The following is a 16,123-nucleotide window of genomic DNA, read 5'->3' as shown; positions in this document are numbered from 1 at the left end:
GATAGAAGTGTAGAGTTTGAAAATATTTTTTTTTCTTTTAAGACAGGGTCTCCCTGTAGCCCCAGCTGTCCTGGAACTCACTATCTAGACCAGGCTGGCCTTGAACTCACAGAGATCGGCCTGCCTCTGCCTCCCAAGTGCTGAGATTGAAGGCGTGTGCCACCATACCCAGCGAAAAGATTCTTGAGATAAGTGTATCCAGTGTTCTCATTTAGAGTTATGACTATTGAGACCCAATGCCTGTGTCTAGATCTCTAGCAGGTTATCTAGGTTATCTGTCGGGCTGTGACCTGACTGCTGTCTGACCTCCCTGGACATCATTTACTGTATATTCTTTTTACTCTGAACATATTTGTTTTGTTTTTGTTTTGTCTCCCTGCAGCCCCAGATGGCCTGGAACTTACTATGTAGACCAGGCTGGCCTCCATCTCTCAGAGATCCCACAAGCCTCTGCCTCCCGAGTGCTGGAATTAAAGGCGTGACTCTGGGCATATTTTTGTCTCTCTTTCTAGTAACATGAAATCAAAGCAGTTTTAGGGCATTTTCTCTTTTTCTCATCTGCTTTCCCTAAGTCTTCAATTCCAGATCTTCTTTAAAAATATTCTCTTCATTGATTGTGGTTTCACTGTTCCCTCCCACTGACTATGGACAGCCTGTCAGTTGATTATCCAATATCCATTTTTCTGTCTGGAGAGAAATGGTAGTTATAAGCCCAGCTACAAACAGTCCTAGCACCTCTTTTGACCCAATTCTGCATGAAAGAGCATGAGTTTCACGAAAAAAACTCATTAAAGGGAGATGGCTCAGTTGGTTCATGCCCATTTACTCTTGGTCTTTGCAATGGCTAATCTTGGTTGTCAATTTAACACACCTGGGAAGAGGGACCCTCAAATGAGTAATTTCCTCATCAGATTGGCCTGTGGGCATGGCTACAGAGTATTTTCTTAACTGCTAATTGATGTGGGAGAACTACTGTGGGCAGTACTGTTCCTAACTGGGAGGGCCAGGGCTGTTAAAGAAAGGTAGCTGGGCATGAGCCTGGAAGCAAGCCAGTAAGCATTGTTCTTCAGTGGTTTCTGCTTCAAGCTCCTGTCTTGAGTTCATGTCTTGGTTTTCTTCTTTGAGGGACTGTAACCGGTAAGCCAGTAAACCCTTTTCTCCCCCAAGTTGCTTTGAGTCATTGTTTTATTCAAAGTAACAGATAAGCAAACCGAAAGTCACTTCTCCCTTCTGGCTTGATGACCAGATCCACAGCAGCAATACTGTGAGCATGAGGCTGAAAGTACCAATCTACAAGTAGTAGAATGACTAGCTAATGACTTCTATCTGAGTCCTGGATAGAAGCTGCCATTCCAACCATTGATTTTCCACCTCCTGAGTTCTCATGATGTGAGAAAAAAGCCAATCTTTTCTTTTTTGCTGATGTTTCTTGGCTTTTCTGTTGCGTACAGGTGAGCATAGTCCCCACTGTCTTCTTTTTAGGGAGAGAATAAAGTAGGTTCACAATTTGGTTTTACTGAATATTTTTGATCATGGACCAGCTTATCATATAGTAGACTGCACACACAGCACTATAGGGCTCATGGTATTATAATAACTTGTTTACATACTCATAATGAAACAGTCTTATCAGATATGACCCCACCTGGCAGGAAAGGCTCCCTGCCTGGCTAGTCCCTCTATCAGCTGGATAAGCTACTGGATAAGCTGCTCCTCGTGTAACTCCCATTAATGAGTCTCATCTTCTTGGCAGCTAATGACAATATCCAAATAAAGTGATCATGTGCTCTAGTAGACACTGAGGGTTATCTCGTCCTCGACCCCACCCCTTGTGTGTGTGTGTGTGTGTGTGTGTGTGTGTGTGTATGTGTACATGTGTCCGTGTGTGTACATGTGTCCGTGTGTGTGTGGCTAGTCATAAAATCCAGGGCTTCATACATGCTAGGCACGTGCTCAGGCATCCAAGTGTCCATACCACTCCTTTGTCACTGCTTAATCCTACTTTTCACATTTTCATGGTTTTCCCTACCCCAGAGATAACCATACATGCCTTGCTTGGTGCAAGGTGCTTCTTCCTCCAGGTGGTGAGTGTGTGTCACTAGCAAACTGCTGGTTCTTATGTGTCCAGTGTCAGGAGTCATGTGTTTGGATATCTTGTACTTTGTAGGTTAGAGCACCTCCAACATCAGGTAAATAGGAGCTTAGTTCCTTCACAAATGTTTATTGAGGCCTCCTGGGTATCAAACACTGTCGTAAGGATCATAAGAGTAAGCAAGACAGGTACAGTACCTGTTCCAAGGTGAATGTGATCCAGCTAGTGTGAGAAAATAAAGACCACAGACAGCATTATAGCAACTGAAAGCTGGATGAAATTGTAAGGAATAAAATGCCAAAGGAGACTGCAAAAGAGGAAGACGAGCTACATTTAGGTAAGGGGCAATCTTCTATTACTACAACAAGCACTGGTGATCGCTTACACAGAGAAAATTTATTTTGGCTCAAGTTTTGAAGATTTCAGTCCATGAATGATTGGCTATGTGGACTTGGGCCTATGACAAGGCAGGTAGCCCATTGTGGCAGAAGCAAGTGGCCATGCAAGACTAGGGATCTCATGGCCAGGAATAGAAAGAAGAAGCGACTGGGCTCCCACAATCCCCTTTGAGGGCATACCCTCTAACTTGTGAGAGTTGCCTTTAACTGCTAAGATGTCTCTCCATCCTGAAACTTAAGTTCCTTTTGGATCTATTAAGATGTCTGTGAAGCTCCTGAATGGAGACACGAATGAACTAAGAATTGAGTATGTGGTTCTAGAGCCTGGGAAGGGGGTGATCACCATCTTAAATTAACAGGTGCTGACATGAGATCACATAGACCAAAAGTTTGGAGAGAGGACAGAGGGTAGCTGGTAACAAATGTAGAATGATTCTGAGCTCTGGGGGTGGGAGTGGGACCTGAGACTGGCTACTTCTGTGGATAGTCAGCCAGGGAAGGAACCACCTGGGACACCAGTGAATTTCTTTCTCTTGAGCCTGAAACCAGGAGCCCAGCCCAAGGCTGCTGTCTCCATTTCAGACAGAGTTTGTGTTTGGGGAACGAGAAATGACTTGATGGTGGGAGTAGTTGTCAAGCACCTCTGCTGCCTGGAGGCAGGTGTGATTCAGTGAAGCCCCAGGGTCCCTGATCACATTACACTGCACATAGTAAGTAAGCCACATTATTTGTTGCCTCTCTCTCTCTCTCTCTCTCTCTCTCTCTCTCTCACACACACACACACACACACACACATCCTGGTTTATTAATATTTACAAAAAACATAAAAGACAAACCCAAAACAAACCACAGCATACAGAAGTATTCAAAGATTTTTTTAAAAACTTGATTAAAATTCATATTTTGGGGCTGGAGAGATGGCTAATCAGTTAAGAGCACTCTTGCAGAGGACCTGCATTCAATTCCCAATACCTACATGGTGGCTAACAATCACTGTGACTCCAGTTCCAGGGAGTCTGATGCCCTCTTCTGACCTCTATGGCCACTGCATGACATGAATACACTTACATACATGCAGTCAATACACTCATACACATAACATAAAAATAATAAAAAAATTTAAACTCTGTTTTCTTTTAATGTAATGACTTTTTCCTTTGAGTCAAGGCTTTGCTATGTAGCCCAGTTTGTAACCTGGAACTCACTGTGCTATGCAGCCCAAAACTGACTTCAAACTTCTTGTAATCCCTCTGCTTCAGCTGAGATCATAGGCACGTACTATCATGCTCAGCTGTCTATTACACTTTCTGTTTGTTTCCATTGGGTTGTCTTCAAGTCTTCAGACAAGCTTCTTAGAAGTGTCCTCTTTGGCCTCTGCTCTGTGATGGGAAATTAAACAACAACCACCAAGTACATCTACATGGACATGGAAAAACTGAAGGGTACTGAGCCTCCCAAGTCCAGCATAGTGGGGGCAGTCAGCAGTGACAGCTTCTTAAGGGGAACATGGATCTCTTTGTTGAGTGCAGATGTGTCAAATCTAGTCCGTACCTTCCACACAGACATGCTCCTTCCGTGTGCTTGTGTACTCTTTGGAGTAGCACGCATTGTCTCTGTACCCTCCATATCTCAGAGGTGCTCCATAGTTTACTTGATAATTAAATATGTACAGGACATTGTGATGCCCATGCTTTGGCTCCTGAAAGAGATTATCATCCAGCGATGGTAGCCAGAGGGACTGGAAGTCACATGACAAGACTGTGAAATGTAATTGGATCCCAGAGGTGGGGAAGTTACTTCTACTGTGGAGGCATCAGGGTTGGGGTCAAATTCACTGAAGAGGGCCAGGCTTTGAGGGCTGGAGAGAATCACTCCCTATATCTCAGGCAACTGGATACCCAGCTGGCTGGCTCCTTACATGACTAAACATGTAGCCTGTTTCCATCATTTTCATGGCCTTATTCTGATCCTACCTCCATTGTCTCTACCTAGATTACTCAGCCTCCTAATCTCCTGTAATCTCTTCTCACCCCAACAGATGGATAAATCAGATCTTGTCATTCATTTGTTCAGAATCTCAAGTGGCTTTCCATTTTACAACCATGGCTAGCCAAGATCTATCTATCTATCTATCTATCTATCTATCTATCTATCTATCTATCTATCTATCTATCATCTATCTATCTATCTATCTATCATCTATCATCTATCTAATCTATCATCTATCATCTAGCAGGCTATCATCTATCTACCTCTCTATCACCTATCATCTATCTATCTAATCTGTCTATCCTCTATCATCTATCTCTCTATCTCTATCATCCATCTATCTATCATCTATCTATATCTGTCTACCTACCTATCATTTTTTCTATTTATTGTGGTGCTGAAGATCAAACCCAGAGCCTTATGCATAATGTGTGTACACTCTACCACTAAGTTAAATCCTCAGCCCCCTTTTTGGTGATACAGTCTTACTGTAGAGCTCAAGGTAGCCTTGAACTCCTGCCTCACTGCTGTAATTACAGGATGCATCACCATGTTCAGCTTTAACTAGCTTTCAAGACTTCCTGAATACAGCCTCCCTGTAACCTCAGCTTCTAAGGTACCCTGACTCCTTCTGCTCTAGCCACACTGTCACCCTGCTGCCCCTGGAACTCTTCAGGCATGCCTGAGCTGTGGCCTTCACACTGCCTATTCTATTCCCTTCATGAAGGTTCTTTCCCAGGCATCTCGCCCTTGCCTTTTTCTAGCATTGCCTGCAACGTTTTCTTCATGGGAAGATGTACTCTTGCTAGCATTTTATTTTATCTTATTTGCAGGTGTTAGAGATTGAACCTAGAGTCTACTTGTGCGCTAGGCAAGACCTGTACCACTGAGCCACATTGTCAGTCCTCTCCCTACTCCTTTACTGTGACTTGCCAATTCCATGACACGCTTGAATGACCTTCTACCTCAATCCACCATACTACGTAATTTGCTTACTGTGTTCAGTCTCTGTCTCCCCCAACTAGAATGGAAGCTCTGTGAAGGCATGGATTTTTGTCTTTGCATACTGGTGGTGTGGCACTCGAGCCAGGCTTGCTACATAGTGGGGTTCATTAAATATTTTTGGAATAGTGTTGGGTGTGGTCACATGCAGTTGTACTCCCATCTACTTGGGAGGCTGATAGCAAAAAGATCACTTGATTTCAGCAGTTCAGGGCCAGTCTGCGAACCAGAGACCCATCTTAAAAATTTAATTGTGTGTGTGTGTGTGTGTGTGTGTGTGTGTGTGTGTGTGTAGGTTAGAGGTTGGCACAGGGTGTCTTCCTAATTTCTCTTCACTTTATTTATGGAGGCGGGGTCTTTCACTGAACCTAGAGTTTGATGATTTAGCTATTCTAGCTAGCCAGTTTGCCCCAGGGATCTCTTCTGTCTCCTGAGCACCTGGATTATAGGGAAAACACACCTTGTCTGCCTAGCTTTTATGTGGGTGCTGGGGATTCAAACTCCAATCATGCTTGCACAGTCATTTCCCCAGACCCAAGACCCATCTTTATTTTTTTTTAAAAATATGATGAATATGAATAGGAATAGAGGGATGACTTAATTGGTAAAGTGCTTGCTGTGCAAGCATGAGGTCTTGAATTCAGGTCCCCAACATCGTGTATATACCTGGGCCTATAATCCCAGTGCTAGGAGACAGAGACAGGGAGGATTCCTAGGTGCTTGCTGGTCAGAAAGTCTAGCCAATCAGTGAGCTCCTGGTCAACCAATGAGTGGCCATGTCTCAAAAAATGTAGAAGGCTAGGCATGGTGGCATATGCCTTTAGTCCCAGCACCCAGGAGGCAGAGGCAGGTGAATCTCTGTGAGATAGAGGCCAACGTGGCCTATATAGTGAGTTCTGGGCCACCTAGGGCTACAGGGAGATTCTATCTCAAAAAACAAAAATAAGCAAAGAGAAAAAGGTAGAGAGTAATCAAGAAAGACACCAGACATCTACCTCTGGCCTCCACAGGCACAGCCACAGGCATGAGCATACACAGACACAGACACACAGAGACACAGACACACAGAGACACACACACACACACCACACCACACAGATGGAATGAATGGACAATACATATCACGTGGTGTTCCATAAATGCTCACGACTATGACAAGGCACACAACCCCCTGGTTCCTGCTTCCCTTCTAGCCTCTCTGCACTCTCTTATGTCTAGGGCTTTCCAGGTGTGTTCTTTTGTGTCCTGCCATGACATCCTTTAAAGAATATATACCATTTGCAGGTCAGTGTCTTCCCCAGCACCACCTCTACCCCATGTCCTTGTTTTCTCACTGGGTTGTAATCACTGGCTTCTTATTTGCCTTCCTAGCTGGACTCTGTGTGTGAAAATGGCTGTGATAGTAAATGCTAATTCGGGGAATGAGTGGGCACACAGTAGTGATTGTGACACACATTAATTTAATTATCAAATGTTACTGTATCTTGTGCTGTTTCTTAGGCAATCTCAATCCATAACATTTTTTTCAACTTAATCTTCACAGAGTCTAGGAAGTAAGTATTCTTAATGTCTTCATTTGAGAGGTGAGGAATTTAACTGTAAAGGATGGTACCTTCTCAAGGTCATATGAATGGAAAATGTTGGGGTACAAATCCAGGTGCTCTGGCAGCAGAGCCCCTAAACTCACACAATACGGCACCTTGGTCACGCTTTTTTGCTTTTCTCTTTTCCTTAGATCAGAGTAGTCAAGTATCTGTTCCTCACACGTATGGCAAAGTACATGCACCACCTCAACAAAGATCTGTGTGGAGGGTCTGCTCTTCTTGCTTCATTTTACCAAAGGGAAAACTCAAGGCCAGGGAGGATGAATCCATCATCCATGTCAGTACTACCATCATCACCACAGCTTTATCTGCCCTACAATTGTGTGCCAAGCATCGCGTCAAACCCCGTCCACACCTCATCTTATTGAATGTCTTATTTTAGACTAAATGCAGTTAAAGCTTTAAAAAATATTTTATTATTTTTATTTTGCCTGCATGTAAGTAAATGCAACCCTGTCGTGCAATGCACGCAGAGGACAGAAGAGGCTATCGGATCCTCTGGAGTTATGGACAGTTGTTAACTGCCATGTGGGTGCTTGGGATTCGAACATGCATGTTCTGCAAGAACAGTCAGTGTTCTTAACTGCTGAGCCATCTCTCCAGCCCTAAATGCAGTTAAATTTTAATTCTGGTTTCTCCACACTTTTCTAGGCACAAATGACCCGAATCACTTGAAATTTATAATATCAAAGACCTGTCCCACACCTGCGCTTTCGGATCTGGGAAATTAAATTCTGAAAGTTCTTGTCCGAGGTCAAGCAGGTGGTGGCCTAGCTAGAGCAGAGATTTGGAGAAACGTGGCCTATCAACACGTGTACTTTATCAGCGCACAGCATATAAATGAAAAGGGGTCTTTTTAAATGCACCTGTGTAAGGAGGGTAGTTGTTATTGCTCATGATTATCTGTGATGCACGATCAGAAAAATAGCATACCAGGAGTCACTTTCTAGCACTCTGCTGGAGTTAACCTTCAGTTTCCCAGGTGTAGGTAGAGGCAGCCTGGGCCGGTTGTGACTGGAAGGCTGCTTGTTTTCGCCCTCCAATCATGGCTTGGAGTCAAGGGGCTACACCAATTGGAGGCTACTGAAGTCTCAACAAAACCCAATTGAAGCGCGAGCCTAGCGGAGAAGAGCGATCCATCAGAGACGAAGAGCGGCGGGCTTGGCGTCACTGGCCAATCAGTGGGCGAGCGGCGGGCGGGGCGGGGCCGGTGCTCGGCCGGCCGGGAGTCGGGGCCGGCGGGAGCCGAGCGGAGGAAGGCCGGTCGAGGCGGGTAGGGCTGGGTGCGCGGGGCGCTCGGGGCGGGCTGGGGCAGCCCGAGAGAGGTGCGGGTGGAGTTCCGGGGTGGGAGGCTGTTGCTATGGCAACACAGATGCTCAGACCGGCAAGGCCCAGGCTCCTGGACCAGTGTCAGGTTGGAACCCACTGGTGCGGAGGGCCTCGGTCACCCAGGGCTTGGCGGCTTGCCGGGCCGTCGCCCTCCTCTGCAGCCTGCCGCGGCCCAGGACTCCCGCCGTCCCGGCTTGCCCTGGGCATTGAGGAAACAGGCCTCTGCCCTGTGACCACCTGGGCTCGCTCTCTGTCGGTTTGCCTGGAGGCCACCGAGGCAAGATGAGCAGTTGCTGCATCTTGGGAACTGGCCTTGGTCCCTAGGGTCTCCACAGCTGTTTGTTAAAGCACCCAGCGACGTGCTTTGTGCACAAGTAATTCGAAGAATGGAGTCTGAATGAGTTTCGATCAGAATGATAAGAATCTGGAGGGACAACTCAGTAGAACTAGAAAGGATCATGTGTGTCATTTTTGCATAGGAGCCACGTTAAAGTAACAGTAAACTTTAATATGTTTTGTTTAGACCGAATATATTACGTGTTAGATTACTAGTAAGATGTTTGAAATTGTATCTCTTTTCCACCCAGAGCCTTCCAGTCCATTGTGTATCTTACAGTGCCTCAGCTTCAGGAGCCCTGTTTCAAGTGTCACAGCCTAGTCAGATAGTGGTGGCCTTATTTCTTTTCTTTTCCCAAATTTCCTTTTGGCTTTTCAAGGCAGCATCTTGCTATGTGACCCAGGCTGTGATCTTTCTGCCTGAAGCTTGCTGAGTGCTGGGGTTACAGGCATGTACCATTATGCCTGGTAAAGTAGTATTTAAAATTTTTTATTACATTTATTTATTTTTGTGTGGGGGTGCATGCCACCATGTACATATGGAGGTCAGAGGACAAATTGCAAGAATCATTTCTCTCCTTCCACCTCATGGACCCTGGGGATCAAACTCAGGTTGCTGGGCTTTGCACCACGTACTCTAACCTGCCCGACCATCTCACAAGCCTGAAGAGCGTATTTTAAATGGATGTAATTCAGGCAACAGTAAAGATAACTGAGAATGCACAACAGACAAATGTGAGGATGGCTGAATTCTTAGGAATTCAAGGGAGGGATCCTCCAGGTTCAGGGTGGACATGCCTGTAGGAGTCACCTTGTCTGGTCTTGAAAAATAGGTGCATGTTTGATTCAGTGAGCCTGAATCTAGCTTCTTCTTTTTTTTTTTTAAGGTTGAAAACTAGCAGGATCCGGACACCTGCAGACTGAAAAGGTGCTCCTCACCCACTGGCAGCTTTCACCATGATTCACAGTCTTTTCTTGATCAACTCCTCTGGAGATATTTTCTTGGAGAAGCACTGGAAGAGCGTGGTCAGCCGTTCCGTCTGTGATTACTTTTTTGAGGCACAGGAGAGAGCTACTGAGGCAGAAAACGTGCCTCCGGTTATCCCTACCCCTCACCACTATCTTTTAAGTGTTTACCGCCACAAGATCTTTTTTGTGGCTGTGATCCAGACAGAGGTCCCGCCTCTGTTTGTCATTGAATTCCTTCACCGCGTAGTGGACACATTTCAGGTTTGTGAATGTGGGAAGCTTTATATATGTAAACAGCAAAGGGTCCTTTTTTAAAACAATGGTTTTTGACAGGCTGTCATTCTAGGTCTGTGTTGTGCAGGATCAGACAAGCAGCACTTCCTGTGTAGCCTCCTGAGTGCTGGCGTTACAGGTCTGAGCTGCCCGGCCAGAATACAAAATATTTTTATTGTCCTGTTGCCATTGTATTTAGCTTGGGTTAGAAGCATTTTTTTAAAAAAATAAAAAAATGAACTTTGCTTGTTTCTATCCCACCCGATAAGATTCTTGTTTCTATTTTTTAATTGGTTGTGTCCAGAAGGACAATTGGAATGCTTTTAAGCCTCTCACATGAGAAGGCCACCCCACTTCTTAGTTTTGGTCCTACATTTTGCTCACAAGTTAGAGTTCAGTTTTTTTCTAAATAGCTTTGAAATATGCCCAAATGTGATGTGTAAAGTTCTCTCAGAGAACTGGCGTGGTAAGTCGTACTTATTTTAACTGTTCCCAGCCGGGATCATTCATGAGCTCAGCCTTCATCTTGGGGGGAGTGGGCACCTACAGCATGTGTGTGCGAATGATGAGTTATTGTCAAAGTTTCTGTTCTGTGAGAATTTGTAATACATTGTAGTCTTCATTTTGATTTACAGATCTGGGGGCAGGGTATTGGGCGGGGACTTATACTAGGGTGTAAGTACCATTTAAGCACAGGAGTTTAGGCTGCCCAGATTCGGAATCCAGACAGTGGAATGCTCTCCCTGATAGTCACTCAGCTTTAACTGTTGTGACTATTTGCATTACTTGAATGATGTATTAGAAGCAGGGCCCTTTTAGCTTCTCTATCATGTGAGGTCTGGAGTTAGTCACATGTCTACAAGAATTGTGGAATTAGAAGGAGACAGATATGATTCTGGTAAAAAGTCAGTTCATTCAGCTGTGTTCACTCACATTACACGACTAGAGCTGTTTTCAGTAAATTTTACCTCCAAATGTTGTTCTGGAATTCCACTTCTTATGTCATATGCTAGTTCCTTTGCATAATGAAAACTCAAGAATTACATGCCCCAGGATATGGAGAAACTAGAAGAGTCCAGTAGTTAAGTTCTTAAGCTACTCTGACTGGGCCTGGCTATGATTTCTGTACAATGTACCCATGCTTAAATTAATGGTCCCATCACCATACCAATATTATATAACTTGCTACAAGCCACAAAGCAAGAAAAGTTGTGTATTTAAAACCACAGAGGAATTTAGGAAAGCAAAATCAAGTTGCTAATGAAGTCTAGGGCTTCAGTGCTTGTCAGTTTTGAAGCCATTGGTAAAAGTGAACCCGCCCGGAGCCTAGCATCTGGTGTGCTTTATCTCCTGTCCCAGTGGCAGACTCACAGGTGCTCTTGCTGTGGTACCTTGCATTGCAGGTCTCCTTTCCAATTGCTCTTCTCGCCTTATACCTGCCTGGTCTGTAGAATCAGTACTTACTTTATAAAACAAAATCAGGGAAGGAAGCACGGCATTTTTCCTACTTAGTTTTAGGGATGCATTGCTTACTCCTGAGTGAGCTGGATCTTGGAATCTCACTGATATTTCTCACTGTCTGATGTATTTTAGGCCACATCTTGTAGAGTCTGTCCAGATTGGGATATCAGAGAAATAGCCAGGTGATGAAACAATCTGAAAACTATCTCATAAGCAGTGGAGGGGAGCTCAGGACTGTGGCCTGGAGAAGAAAAAAAATGAAGTGGAAGTTTGTTGTCTTCAAATAGAGGACTAGGAGGTGGGCTTCAGCTTAGCAGGAAAGAACTTTCTAAAGATCAGTTGTCCATGAGTAGAACAGGCTTTCTCAGTTGCTTATTTCCTCTCCATGAATCCAAAAGTTGCCTGACCATCTGCGCACTGTCAGCACCAACTGACACTATAATATGCGTACACTGACTACAGACCTTTCTCCCTTAGTCCCTGTTGTCCTTATACTTTCCATGTTTTGTTTCTATGTGGTTTTATTCTCGTTATTAAATCAGGACCTAAATTTGTTAACAAGTAACAAGATTATAACCCCGGAGACCCTGGGTTGATCCACAGCACTAGAAAAAGAAGCTCAAAAGAAAAGACTATAATCCAGGTTTTCTGTGCTTTATCCACACCCCAGATAATTTAGTATATAGCCTAACCTTTTAAATGAAAGAATAGAGTTCTTAGTCTTCAATATCAAACATGCTCTAAAGAGACTTTGTGCTGGGCTGGTACATCCCTTCATTTTATTCTTTCTGAGAGAATATTAAGAAATAGTATAGCAGAAGGTTGGAAAGGTTTTGCATATAATTCTATGTCATGTCAAGTATTACAGTTTTGCATAGCTCTTAACTTTTCATGAACATATCTGTCTAGAGTCAGCCTTTTATACTTTATCAAGTTGAGGAAACCAACCCAAAGATGCAGGCTTCCTCTGACTTACAGATGTTTCTGACAGCCTAGGTACCGTGTGCCAGTCCTGTGTTGTCACCACGACACCAGGCTGCCTCAGAGAACTAGGGCTCCACTCTGTTCTCTCCTTGGAGAATGTCCCAGACACACTGGGTAAACACTATGGACAGGCAAGCCCCTACTCTCAGGAACATGGTTTTTATTTTTTTCAGTCTCTGGTTGATAAATATGTTTATTATGTCTTCATCAGGACTATTTTGGAGTCTGTTCAGAGCCAGTGATCAAAGACAACGTGGTGGTGGTTTATGAGGTATTGGAAGAGATGCTTGACAATGGGTTTCCTTTGGCTACTGAGTCCAACATCCTCAAAGAACTGATAAAGCCTCCCACCATTCTCCGGACGGTGGTCAACACTATCACAGGTGTGGGCAGGGCTACAGATGTGGGTGGGGCTGCAGGTGTGGCGGGGCTGCAGGTGGCCACTGCCCCCACAGGCAGCTCTGAGACTTTGGGAATCTCAAGGGTCAGGTGCTTTCATCTCACCTTCAGTGCTCTTTGATCTGGCCTTGATTTTTTTTTTTTGTTTAGAAATTAAGACAGTTTATTAAGAAAGGGAAAGCCTCCTGAGAATCTAAGTGGGCTAGAGCTGAAGGTAAAGCCCAGAGAGCACCAGGCTATGGGGCAGAGGACCCATTATAGGAATTTTACATAACACCCATGTCTCACACATTTGTATATTCAGATCTAGCCTTGATTTGGATGTAGTGCAGTGATAGGGCATTTACCTAGCATCTCCAGCTCCCTAAATTTTTTTTGAATGTGAACATTTTGATAGTATCTTGTTATCCATACTCATTTTTTTTACTACACAGGTTAAAACCTGTTTAAATATCAACTTTTTCCTCATTGTGACTTTTTTTGTGTCTTTTGTTCATTTTTAATAAACTGTTTCTTTTTTAAAATTTTTATCTTATTTTGCATGTATGAGTGTTTTGCCTGCATACATGTAAGTGCATGATGTGTGCAGAGGCCAGAACAGTATCAGATCCTCTGGAACTAGAGTTACAGATGATTGTTAGCCGCCATGTAGGTACTGAGAACTGAACCCAGGTCCTCTGCAAGAGCTTTCTCTCCAGCTCCTACCCCCTTTGTTCATTTTTTATTGAAATTTTTTGTTTTATTCAACACTACCTCGGAAGAATGCCTTTCATTGGCAGTTAATTCAGTCATGGAAGTACAAGTGCTGGTTTGTGGAGTTATGCTTCAAATGCTGCATTCCTCCCGGCCTGTCACTCATCATTTAACCTTGTCCATGGTGTTTGTTGAGCTGCATTTGATTTAGTCAAACTAATCATAGTGGTTCATTAAAATTTACATTTTTGGAAACTGGGGTTTCAGAGAATTTTTTTTGTCTTTTTGAGACAGGGTCTCTTTGTAGCGTCAGCTTCCCTGGAACTTGCTATGTAGACCAGGCTGGCCTCAGTCTAAAAGAGATCCACCTGCCCCTGCCTTCTGAGTGCTGGGACTAAAGGCATGCACCACCATGCCCAGCGATTTCAGAGAATTGAACAAACTGATTTTTGAAAAATACAAATATGAAGAGTAGCCAAAACAGTTTTGCAAAGGAATTACAAAGGGGTTAGATTTGCTTGTCATCTGTCAAGACATATTAAGTTCATGTAGCACAAGACAGAAACTCAGAGTTGCTATATTAGAAGAGCCAAAACAGTCTTACAAATAAATTTTTAAGGGAGTAAGAAAAAACATGTTGTACCAGATATAGAACATCCTATAAAGTTTTGATGACTTAAAACTTCATATAATATTGGCCCAGTAACAAATTCATTGTGTTTTGTAATATTCTAGATTTAGTTTCAGCCTTAAAATCTTTATGAATGTTTTGGGTATTACAAAGTTTTTTAATTCTCACACAGCTGTAGAAAAAACTATCAGAGAATCCCTTTTGAAAAGCTGGAATGTTTTATGCGTGTGCTGAATATACAGATGTTTAGTGTTTCTTTCTTTAGAGTAAAAAGATCCAGTCTGTGAAAAGAGGAAATAGGACTTAAATTAGTTATAGTCATCATTTCAGTTTAAAGTAAGCTTTTGTGCCTATGGGAGCAGAGAATCAAGGAACTAGTGTACAGCCCAGTGTATGGGGCACGGTATGATTGGGGCTCTTTTTGTTCAGGGCTGGAATGAGACAAATCCCTTTGTAGTACATTTCTGCCTTCCATCATGCCTGAGAACCTGTCTCAAGTTAAAATACTGTTTTTACTGATGATGGTTTTCTATCAATATGTAAATGGTGAACCCTGCTGAAACCCAGTACATTATTTAAACTGAAAGCTGTTGTGGAATTTGAGATACTTCTGTTATTCTGGAAACCAATATGATCTCTGCTTCTCAGGTGACCTTTTCTTTAAACCTTTCCTTGAGGCACAGGACCAGATGGTGACAATGAATTTCAAAAATAGACCAGACTGCCCTACACAGAAAGCATAAAAGGCTCCTCTATGTGGTATTGCATGAATAGCAGAATAGAAACATCTAGAGGCATGTTCATGGGTTATTAGACTAATTACCAGTATTAATTTCCTCAGGAAGCACCAATGTGGGTGACCAGCTTCCAACTGGACAGCTGTCGGTGGTGCCTTGGCGACGGACCGGGGTGAAGTACACCAATAACGAGGCCTATTTTGATGTGGTGGAAGAGATCGATGCCATCATTGACAAATCAGGTGGGTGCTGTGCAGATGCTCCTGCTGTGCAGAGGGAGGCCGCCTTCCTGTACTGTGTGCTTGGGTCGGGACAAAACCTCCACCTAGATTTGCTGGAGTTCTACCCTTTGTGGATCTTCTCTTGAATAAAAGGAGTAGTGGGGTTGGAGATTGTAACGACCTAGGTTCAGTCCCCAGCAGTGTTGGGTCAGGATGGTACTGGCGTGACAAGAACAGGTGGGATAGCACAGTCCTTTCATGTCAGCATTCATCTGGGACAGGGGTAGAAGATCAAGAGTTTGAGGCCATTGTGGGCTATGCAGCCAGACCTTGTTATAAAAATCCATATAAGAGAGAGAGAGAAAGAGAGAGAAACTAATTTCTTGTTGGTTAGAATTCCTCTTTGAAAATATTGGATTCCTAGTTCAGATGGCAGAACTAGATTATAATGACAGGATTTTTTTTTAATGGCTATTCAAAATTAAGTAAATAGGACTAGGGGTCCTGGGCCAAGGAATTCTTAGACGACTCTCTTCACATTAGTTTACTGGAGATTTGGTTATAGCACAGTGGTAGATACTGGGCACTGATAATCAGGAAGACAGTCTGTTAGTCTGTGGCTATATAAAAACAGGAAAAGGTGGAGAAGGAGTGGACTTGGCTGTGTGCAGAGGTGACTTGACTGCTTTGTCAGCAGATGAGTCCGTGTCCTCACAACCTACATGGCTTGGGAGCCACCATTCAACAGGGTTTCCAAAAACATTATTGAATTGGGAAGCATAAAAAGAAAAATGAATCCTAAGGCTTGAAAATTAGGGCATCACAGCAGGTTTTCATATTAACCTAAATGAGAAAGAATCTAAATGCCCATTAACAAAGGAAAGGGTGGATAAACTTTGATATGGTCATCCAGTGGAGTGCTATATGGTAGTGAAAATTTGAATTACTAATCTGTCTCACAGCATGGATGACTCTCACACTACTGAGCAGAAAAGTCAGATGCAT

General features: G+C 43.6%; 1 protein-coding gene across 2 annotated transcripts in view; it reads left to right on the top strand.

The window, feature by feature from the left end:
• The window catches only part of Ap3m2 (adaptor related protein complex 3 subunit mu 2), a 117,099-nt gene that overhangs the window by 88,189 nt on the left and 12,787 nt on the right, over positions 1-16,123 (top strand). Inside the window, exons 1-4 of one of the 2 annotated variants that reach the window (XM_008852294.2) lie at positions 8,291-8,358; positions 9,638-9,980; positions 12,649-12,820; positions 15,002-15,139. In XM_008852294.2, the coding sequence (XP_008850516.1) occupies positions 9,708-9,980; positions 12,649-12,820; positions 15,002-15,139 (583 nt within the window). In that variant the 5' untranslated portion in view covers positions 8,291-8,358; positions 9,638-9,707. Of the gene's footprint in view, positions 1-8,290; positions 8,359-9,637; positions 9,981-12,648; positions 12,821-15,001; positions 15,140-16,123 lie in introns of those variants that run through there. The other variant, XM_029555654.1, reaches the window with a different exon arrangement.

The sequence above is a fragment of the Nannospalax galili genome, unplaced genomic scaffold (genome assembly GCF_000622305.1).
Source record: "Nannospalax galili isolate Female #2095 unplaced genomic scaffold, S.galili_v1.0 scaffold366, whole genome shotgun sequence".
Classification (NCBI taxonomy): Eukaryota; Metazoa; Chordata; class Mammalia; order Rodentia; family Spalacidae; genus Nannospalax; species Nannospalax galili.
This window is presented reverse-complemented; position numbering and strand designations above follow the sequence as displayed.